The following is a 10,265-nucleotide window of genomic DNA, read 5'->3' as shown; positions in this document are numbered from 1 at the left end:
ACCTGCTCTAATCTGAACCAACTGGGTCCAAACAGAACCAAGGTTCACCTGCTCTAATCTGAACCAACTGGATCCAAACAGAACCAAGGTTCTCCTGCTCTAATCTGAACCAGCTGGGTCCAAACAGAACCAAAGTTCTCCTGCTCTAATCTGAACCAGCTGGGTCTAACTGACCAGAACCCAGAAAGTTCCTGAGCTCCACACAGCAGCTGAACTTCCTGATCTTTTTTAAAAACGTCTTGTTGCATTAAAACAAGTGAACACTGAAAACTTCAAAAACCTGCCAGACTCCATCTGTCACTTTCAGAACCAGTTCTTTGCTTTAATGGCTCAACGCTTCGCCTTCTCCACCACAACTTTAACTCTTACCTTTAATTTGTAAGAAGAGGAGAACCAGCTTTTGGTTCTGCTTCACGCCGAAGGGACCATTACACCCAAACATTTTTAAATCTGCTCCAGCCCGACTCTGAGTCGAGTCAAATAGACACAACGACAACAATTTCTTAATTGCTGTATTTTGGTGCGGCAGTTCGTAACGGTGTTCTGAAACTACGAAGTGCAGCAGCTAACGGCTAATGGTGGGTGGTCAACAGGCACACCCTGGTTCCGAACAGAAACAACACAACCTGTGTACCTCTTTCTTGTCCTGGAGACACTCCAGGACCGCCAGGTTGTTGTTCCAGGAGTGCTTGGGGCAGAGCCGGGCCAGGTCCTCTCTGCACACCGCCTCTTCAGACAGCTTCCAGCCGGCAGGACGCCTCCGAGTCAGCGAGGCCGCAGCAGCCTGGAACCGATCACCGGTGCCGGGGTTCGCCGCAGCGAGTACCGGACCTCCACCGGGATTCTGGACCCTTTCAGCATTAACTCCGAGTTTGAAGGGGACGTTGTTTTGAGCTTGGGTCTGATGTAAAGATGAGAAGCTGCAGAAGAAAACGAGGAGCAGAGGAACACGTCTACAGATCGCCATCTTCACAGATGCTGACGCGTTCAGGGCACCTCGGAAATGTGATTCACCAACCCTGATGACGCGTTCATGAGCATCCGGAGTTAAGAATTAAAAATTTTTTTTTTTTGCGGTGATCAGAGAACATGAAGCTGCTTGGAAAGAAAAATAAATAAATAAGCAAACAAATAAATAAGTTTCTTCTTTCAGCTGCTCCCTTCTTCGGGGGTCGACACAGTGAACTTAATGGGCGGCTCAATGAGACTAACCTGGATAAATAAAGCTTGAATGAATGAATGAATGAATGAATGAAATAAACAACTAAAGATATGGCAGTTGTTGTTTTCCTGTAGGAACCACAGACCTCTGTGTGGACGGCTGCCATTTGTGGAGTGGTGGCGCAGAGGTTAGAGCAGATGGATGTGATCGGAAAGTCACAGGTTCAAATCCCGGTATCAAAATGTGGGTGGAAAAGGTGAAACACCCACGCCTGCCTCCACCCTCATTCGCCCCACTCTGGGCCCATGAGCAAGGCCCCTAACCCCCACCATCTGCTCCTAAACAGGTCTCTCTTGAAAATGAGTTCTCGTGGCTCATTGAGACGACCTGGATAAATAAAGGCTGAATGAAAAAATAAATTCTGTTGCACCAGGGGGAGCAGATGGTGGGGGTTGAGGGCCTTGGGGGGCCCAGGGTGGGACAAATGAGGGTGGAGGTGGGTGCTTCATCTTTCTCACCTACATTTTGATGTCGCTCCAGAGGATCGGACCAGTGACCTTCAGGCTCACCTTCTCCAGCCTCTGCGCCATCACTCGCCACCAAACAAATAAATAATTAATAATTATTTAGGGTACTGTACCATCAAATCTGTCTGAACTGTTTTAGCAAGTCTTTATCAAATAAACTACGATCTTTTTTTTCTCCATTTGTCACATGCACAGTTGATTTTAATTGAATCACGTGAAAGAAGCATTGTTTTAGTGAGCTGTAAGCGTACAACCACTGTCTGACAAACAGAGCCCATGTCTCAGAGCTCCTGCTCCTCTGACGACAGCAGTGTTCAGTGGATCTACTGGGACCAGGAACCTTCCAGTGGTTCCATGTAGCAGAGCACAGAAAGAGGCAGGGGACCAGAGCAGGTGGAGCTGCACGCCTCACGATGCTCCAAGATCTCAATCAATTTAGTTTCTTCTGTTTTTCACTCAAAACACAATAAAGATATTGAACTAGTTTGACTCGGGTCCTCTGGATGGATTCCTTTGTAGAAACGTCTTTGTCTTTTATCCAAAGGACTTCTTCAGTCTGACAAGGATACTGCAGGACGTCAAGGACTTGGGGTCAACTCTAAAGCAGGGAGAGTGGTAAAGAGGTGAAGAAGAGCGTCCAGGCAGGATGGAGAAAAGTACATAATTACTGGAGGAAGACTTGCTGTGGAGACCCGGGAACCGCTGAAAGATCTTTACGCCAATCCAGGTCTTTGACCCAGGAATGTGAGAACTGGAGCACCGTTTCAGGATGTTGATGAGGAGGAAAGGAATATGAAGCTTCAGCAGATGAAGTTTTCAGAAGATAAATATTGTGCTCATTGACAAAGAAAGCAAGAGAGGAAGAGGACTGTTCCTTTAAAGAAGAAAAGTCGAGTTTCTTGTTGACACAAGCTCCAGGTCGAGCCTGCTGAGTTCAGTCCCAGGCAGAGGAACGATGACTGAGGTTTCTGCTCGAAGGTCTGAGCTGTGGAGATAGAGCCGGCTTTTCCCACTTGCTTCACGTTGTTCATGCAGTTTGTTGCAGGTTTCAGTAGCGCTGCTAAGTCTCAATCTTTTACCATTTATCCAGTCGGGTCACAGAGGCAACATGTCCAGGAGAGAAACCTAAACATCGCTGTTCCCACTTTCCTGCTCCTCCTGCGGGGCCTCGACGCATTTCCAGGACAGAGAAGATACAATCTCTCAAGAGAGTTCTGGGTCTTCCCCAGGGTCTCCAATCAGTGGGACACGCAGAAAACCTCTAAGAGGCGTCTGTAATTACTGTTAAATTTCAAACAATTTCATCATTTATCGCAATAATTTCTGAAACAATTAATCGCCCAGCTAAATTTGTGATCGTGACAGGTCGAACACTGACTTTACATGAAACAGGAGCCGTTCTCTACATGGAGGCTCAAACAAAGAATTAACCTGAAATAATGAAGCAGGCCACATCAGTAAAACAATAAGTCCATTTTTATTAAAGCTGAGGTTGTACACAAACAGTAGTAACAAATATACATATTTACAACTTTGTTAAAAAAAAAAACTTAAATTTTCATCATCATTCTGTCCTACAGCTGGATGGAGGGAAAAACACGGATTCTGAGTGAAACTTCACCTCAGCTGACTTTCCCCAGGTCAAAGGTCAGCCGTCAACTTCCCCCAGGTCAAAGGTCAGCCGTCAACAGTCGAGTTCACAGGAACACTGCTCCAGTTTTCCACCACGTCACAGACACATTCAAATATCTGGTTTTCCCGAGGCTTCCGACGACACCAGGAACCACCAGCAGTCGCCGTGCTGCAGGAAGCCTCGTGCAGAGTTCACGTCAGGTTTAAACAAGTCAACCTTCATTTGTTCTGCACGTTTTACAGAACCATGATTTATACAAGCTAAACTTTCAGAACCATTGCTGCAGGACTGAAGGTGCTGTCGGACATCTCCCCAGGCAGATGGTCATCCCAGAGACAGAAAATCGGAGGTGTTCCACACGGTACCCTCACATCACGACTACCTGCTGTGACGTCTCACAGGACACCCCGAGGCTTCAGGCTCACTCCCACCTGTACAGCTTCAGCATCTTCTCTGTCAGAGAGGCCAGGAAGTGCTCACGGTTCACAGACAAGGGGCTGATGTCCAACACCGGGAGGTCTGCTGGAAGCTTCTGCAGCAGGGAGCCGCTGCTGGCGTCCCACACCTGAGGAGGAGGAGGAGACCGTGAGGTGTACGAAGACTGAGCAACAGGAAGCGTGCGTTTCCTGCATGAGGCTGCAACAACTTTAATTTAAAAATAAATAAAATCAGAGAAATCTCTCAGGTTTTCCATTTGACTTGTGGTCAAATACCCAACATCGTCCTGCAGGCTCAGACAACAACCGTTTCAGTGTTCGTGGGTCAGGAAGAGCACGCTCAGCTGAATTACAGGAGTCATGGACATTTTGTAAGAATCTGTCATTAAAAAAACATTACAAGCCGTGCGCAGAGGTCCCCGATGCTCGTCTCTGTGTCCCTGTGATGGACTGGAGACCTGTCCAGGGTGTCCCCCACCTCTCGCACAGTGACAGCTGGACATGAGCACCAGTGACCCCCGTGAGGGGGGGGCACCCTGGACAGGTCTCCAGTCCATCACAGGGAGACAAACAACCATTCAGTCTCTCACCTTGGGACAATTTAGAGTCACCAGTCAGCCTAACATGCATGTTTTTAGTCTGTGGGAGGAAACTGGAGTACCCGGAGAAAACACACGCAGCACGGAGAGAACATGCAAACTCCACCCAGAAAGGTTGAACCGGGGAAACCTGCTCGCTGAGGCGGCAGCTCTACCAACTGAGCCACCGTGCTGCTCATCCAGTAAAACCCAGAGACAAACTCTGAACCGTTTGAAATCATTTCATTTTTAACGCGGGCTCAGCAGTTACCATGGTGGAGTTGGACGCCTCGTCCCCGGCACAGACCAGAGTCCCACATCCATCTGGACTGCTGAAGACAGCACTCTTGGTTAGCAGCTTGCAGGACGAGCCGGCGGTGAAAGTCTGCACAGGTGAGCAGGAGCAGGTGGGCAGCTGACTGGAGTCCTGCTGGGGGGATCGAGTCAGCGCCATCAGGACGCAGCGCAGGGACGGGTTGGAGCGTCCTGCAGCAGAGACAGCCCAACCTTCAGACCAACTCCAGACTTTCTGCAGCTTTACCGACCCATCAGCACCCACAGTAATGTGGGTTCATCAGGAGTTTAAAAGATTGTAGAATAAAACGTTTAATAAATTAAAACTTACAACTTTGATACAAACAGGTGTGGAAAGTGTAGTTCACTACAAAAGTTATGAATTACTTTGACTCGCATTGCAGAACTGGATGAATTGTGTGTACTTCATACTTTTAATTGTTCAGTCCATGTTTTTACAGAGTACGTTTTATTTCAACTTTTATGTTTTATTTGATTTTTACTTGGTTATATTTCAAACCCATCCATTGGTCAAATATGAGAAAGTAAACATGTGAATTAAAACCAGGAGAATAAAAGCAGCCGGAAAAAAATAATTTGACAAAAATCAACAACGACAACAAAAACAGTTGTGCACAGAAGAGGAATCCCCCTGACTGAGTTCCCTCATGAGGAAGAAACCTTTAGCAGAACCAGGATCAGGACAAGAGGACCATCTGCTTCGACCGGCTGGGTTTGGTAGGAATAGATACACAATGGCAGGTCAAGAATCACATGCTAAGATAGAAATAGTACAAAATGAAAACTATTTAATTTTAACAATTCATTTAAGGAAATGAGGTCAGTTTGTCCTCTAGTAGTCTAAGTCTATAGCAGCACAACAAGCCGACCCTAACTATAGGATTCATCAAGGAAAGTTTTTTAAAAAAGTTTTAAAGTTTTCGTCTGGATCTCAGCCTCCAGAGGAGCTCAGAGCTCACTCCACCAGAGGAACCATCCTCCACAGCTCTGCACGGAGGAGTGTCAGCGCAGGACCTCAGAGGGATGACGCAGATGTTTCAGTGAGCTCTCCATCCTGCCCGTTGTCCCAGCAGCAGGATGACGTGCAGCTCATTTCTCTCTGTTGCTCAGCTCGTCTCAGGCGAACAGGTTCAACGTGTTTCAAAGGCTCAGCATGGTGTAAGCAGATATCTGTGTGACTGTGGTTCTGAATGGACCCAGTGAGGCTTAGACTACATCCTGCTTCGCCTTTAACCCACTAGCGAGGGCCTTAAGGGTGAAGCCTATCCAAAATAGAACGGTGGTTACGTTCTGTAACCCCAGGAGTACAGGCGCAGCCCTTTAAGACCTCGGCCTCACTGGCTCCTAAATGGCAGAAGAAAAACTCTTTGGGAGTTTATTCCTGCGCTCAGCACAACGTATACAGACCGGGTGGGGCCCACACAACAGGCGGGGGCGGACTAAAGCTTTCAGTGCTGCGCGAAGGGTAAACTAAGAGTGGGAAAGGTTTGCAGGAGCGTGGGAAGAGTTTGTAAAGATTTAAAATATATATAAATAAATATAACACCGCTGCTTTCAGATTTTCGTGGGGGTCTCTGGAACGTAACCCCCGCGATGAGTGAGGGATCACCGTGACTTGCTACGATACCTGCTGTACTTGGGTTCTTACCTGGCCGGTATGTGACCAGGCAGTGTCTGCTCTCCGTCTCCACCTGAATGTCCGTGCAGCCGGAGCCCTCCAGTGGCAGGACATGTGGTCTGTAGGTCGTCTCATTTACCTGCTCCCAGAAATAGGCTGCCTCTAGAGAGCCAGCGATCAGACCACCGCAGGGGAAAGAGCTGGAAGCTGCTCGTGGCACGTAGCACAGCGACGCTACAGGACACCTGGAAACAGCAGAGCACGTTAGAGCTGCAGCGAGAGGTTAAAGGTGCCGACACCTGTAGAAACCACACCCACTACAGAGCAGGTGCAAGTGCTGATCTCTGTGTGGGCGCACCTGGAGCGGAGCGGCTCGAGCTCCTGGATGTGTGTGCTGGTGTCTCTGGTGTCGTAGATGAGCACAGAGCCGTTACTCAAACCGGCGTAGACGTAGTTACTGTTGTCCAAGCACCAGCAGCAGCTCCACACCGGTTTACCCGTGTTATACGTCTGAACCACCGTGTTGGTCAGCAGACTGAAAACACACGAGACAAAAAGCACTTCAAACTCGACAGCTTCGCTCCAGTGACAACAAGAGCACCACCTACGGCACATTAAAAGCCCGCCAACAAACGATGAGGCAGCATTCTATAGCGACGGCCGGAGTAAACAAAGACCTTTATTTAACCTTGACCTTGGACTGGGGTGACTCAACCTGTACGCAACTCTCCGTCTAGAGATGAAGCGGTTTGGTGAAATTACGGTATCTTTAGTTAAATGCGTCTGCCTTTTGACGGGCGTATAATAAAAACAGAATAATTGTTTAAAACAGAAACAATTGAAAAAGTTCAACTTATTTCTAATTCAGGAGAGAACTTTCATTTAGTCTCTTTTCCTGAACGAGTGGCAGCGACAACGTAGATCAAATCACTTTTACAAACACTTCAAGTTGAGACTCCGATCCCTTTTGGCCATCGCTGGATGAAAAATAATCATTTCAATCATATTATCAATTCTAATCAATAATTCGTCATGTTTTGGAGCCAATACGAGGAAGACGTCCGTCACATATTTAATGTTCCTGTCAACGCAGCAGAGCTCTGCTCCACACCTCTTGGTTCAACAAAGCTCGCCCCACGTCTGAACGTCTGTGGGGGCCACGGCCGGGCCGTAAGGCAAAGGGTGGTGTCGTGACGTAGTAACGTACCTGGTCAGTTTAATAGTGTTGTCCAGCGCAGCGGACAGCAGCAGGCTGTCGTTCTGTCTGTTGAAGGACAAACCTCTGATCTGTTTGCTGTGGATGGGAACGTACTGACTGGCTTTCATGTTCACCATGCTCACCTTCTTCACCCCACAACCTAAAGACAGGAAAGACCAGCGTTACTTCAGTGAAATGTTTTGAAACGTCTGAACATGCGGAGAAGAGAAAAGTTGTGCAAATTGTGACAAGCACCAAATTTGGTACGATGGTTTGTTTTTTTTAGTTTTAGTCTGATCAGCTCGATTGGCCATTTGAAAATCCAAGACGGTGGCCCTCAATTTCAAGATGGCTTCCAAAACGAGCTAATTCAAGGTATCTGTAGGTTTCAGCACGTCAAATTTAAGACTTAAAAACCTTCTTAATGACACCTTGATTACATGTAAAACCTGTAAATACAGCTGGGGGATCGTGCACCATTACAACCAAGCATAGCACGCGTGTCCATGAGATGCATTCAAGAACAGTTTTTGTCCGTTTATTCAACGTAAAGCGATATTCATGTTTGTACAAGTGCAGTTATTTGATTGGAAACATCCCCCAAAAAACTTCTACCGAAATCGTTCATGGCACAAGACTCAATTGTTGTTAGAGTCCGACTGGTTCATCGATAGACGTCGATATTTTAGGCCGAAATAGACGTTTAGGGACATATCGGTATCGCGATAATTGTCCCATTGTGCACTGATATAAACACTGGGAACAATTTTACAGATCAGTTAAAATAAACTTACCATGCGCTGTCCAACAAAATACACTACACAGTACTGCTCCGGCTTTGTACATTCATTCAACCTTTATTTAGACAGGTTAATCCCACAGAGCCTCGACGACTCATTTACAAATGACTCGTTCACGACGACTTATTTCCAAACGACTCATTTCCAAACGACTCATTTCCAAACGACTCATTTGCAACGACTCATTTGCAACGACTCATTTGCAACGACTCATTTACAACGACTCATTTGCAACGACTCATTTGCAACTCATGCTGAAAGTTAAAATGAACTGCCATGACTTGAGTCTTCATGCGCCCTCTACTGGATCAATTGTACAATTACGGCTGTGCCAGCATTTTAGGGGTGAAAATTCAAAGCTTACAGTATACTGGTGCATAATGGGACAATTATCACTGATACGACAGGTCCCCAAACGTCCATATTGGCCTAAATATCGGCCCTACCGATATATCGGTGGGGCTCTAGTTTGTTTCTCTCCTCGCTCTGAAAGTAAAATAATGGGACTGAATTTGTGCAACAGAGATTTTACCCCTCAGTTTCTCACCAACAGTTTCCTTACGACACGCTGAATATTCAGGTTTTGCATTTTTAATACATAAATGCGAAGTTGTTGAAGTCATTTGTTTAGGCAGGTAGCCATTTTTAAAACATCATCTGCAAGTTTTTGTTTACAATTTTTTTTATTGTGTAAATGCCAAAGTTAACTACTAAAAATAAAATTGTTGGCGATTTTGAGTTAAAAATGGACATTTCGATCATTGAATGTTTCCATTAACAAAAATGAGTCCAGAGATTAACTGGAAGAAAAACAGTTGACAGTGACAGTCCTAATGGTGCATGGGTAATGAGTCTGAGGGTAGCAGTAAAGATCTCATGTTTTTATATTTGTCAGGTTTCACAGCAGCCGGAGCAGGTGAAGTGAAAACTAAAGACAAACGGGCTTCTCACCAGGCACCAGTGTGGAGTGAGGGGAGGTCTGGGAGGCCAGCAGGCAGCTCAGAGGTTCACAGTAGGACAAAACCCTGCAGCCTCCTGTCTGGGACAGCATCACTGCCCTGGAGAAGCTGTACTGAGACTTCCTGGAGCCATCTACCTTCTGAGACAGGTTGAAGACATGACAGCTTGATGAGGAGGCAGAGGGTGATGAGGGGAAGGGAACTGAACTCCTGCCTGTCTGGGCAATCAAGGATCTCAGCTCCTACGGAGAAATGTCAAGAGGGAGGTGTGGGGGGAGGTGGGACAGAGCGACAGCATTTAGATCAGTTGTGTGACCATGTTTCAGAAGACTTGACAGACAGACGAACGTTGAGGCTGATTTATACTTCATCAGAAGTGCTGAACCTGTTTCTAGTTGACGTGGTTGTGAGACAAAAGCTTCATGATTTTAATCTTGCAGCGTCTCAGAGAAGTTGCTCTGTGCACAGCCCCGTCTGAAGTACCAGCATTATCTCGCAGGGCATGCGTCAAGCATTGCGTCATTTGTCTGAACTCTGTGGACACCTCACCTTCTCCAGGTGTGCAGTGGAGAGCATCCTGTGCTCCAGCATCAACGTGTGGCATGGAGGCTGCACAGCTGCAGAAAGAAAAGCTTTGCAGAGAGTGGTGAAGGCTGCACAGAAGATGTTGGAGTCAGCCTCCCCACCATCACAGACATCTACACCTCCAGATGCAGGAAGAGGGCCACCTGCATCATGAAGGACCACACTCACCCAGCACACACACTTTTTGTCTCGCTCCCCTCAGGAAGGAGGTTGAGGAGCATTAAGTGTAGAACCACTAGACTGAGGAACAGCTTCTACCCTGAGGCTGGTAGACTCATGAATCTCTAACTAGAATAATCACTGTGAAAAACCATATCATGTTGCTGCTGATCTGTTTCATGTTGCTGCTGATTATCCATGCTGCTGATTTATTTCATGCTGCTGTGTTCATTTGTACTCATCTGCTCACACAGACTCATGCTCGTGCTGCTGTTCAGTGTATTGTTTTTGTAC

General features: G+C 46.8%; 2 protein-coding genes across 2 annotated transcripts in view; both read right to left on the bottom strand.

The window, feature by feature from the left end:
* Positions 1 to 983, bottom strand: part of LOC119415897 (Golgi apparatus protein 1) — a 39,589-nt gene extending 38,606 nt beyond the window's left edge. The window contains exon 1 of the mRNA XM_037683068.1: positions 635 to 983. Within this exon, the coding sequence (XP_037538996.1) occupies positions 635 to 967 (333 nt within the window). The 5' untranslated portion in view covers positions 968 to 983. The remainder of the gene's footprint in view (positions 1 to 634) is intronic.
* A 2,760-nt stretch (positions 984 to 3,743) lies between these two features.
* rfwd3 (ring finger and WD repeat domain 3) lies at positions 3,744 to 9,803 on the bottom strand. Its single transcript, XM_037683067.1, has 7 exons — positions 9,777 to 9,803; positions 9,220 to 9,469; positions 7,478 to 7,628; positions 6,629 to 6,805; positions 6,301 to 6,515; positions 4,609 to 4,823; positions 3,744 to 3,887 (listed from the first exon to the last, which is right to left on the bottom strand). The coding sequence occupies exons 1-7, from the start codon at positions 9,801 to 9,803 to the stop codon at positions 3,744 to 3,746; spliced, it is 1,179 nt and encodes a 392-aa protein (XP_037538995.1).
* Positions 9,804 to 10,265: the final 462 nt, after the last annotated feature.

The sequence above is a fragment of the Nematolebias whitei genome, chromosome 10 (genome assembly GCF_014905685.2).
Source record: "Nematolebias whitei isolate Nwh7 chromosome 10, NemWhi1, whole genome shotgun sequence".
Taxonomy (NCBI): Eukaryota; Metazoa; Chordata; class Actinopteri; order Cyprinodontiformes; family Rivulidae; genus Nematolebias; species Nematolebias whitei.
This window is presented reverse-complemented; position numbering and strand designations above follow the sequence as displayed.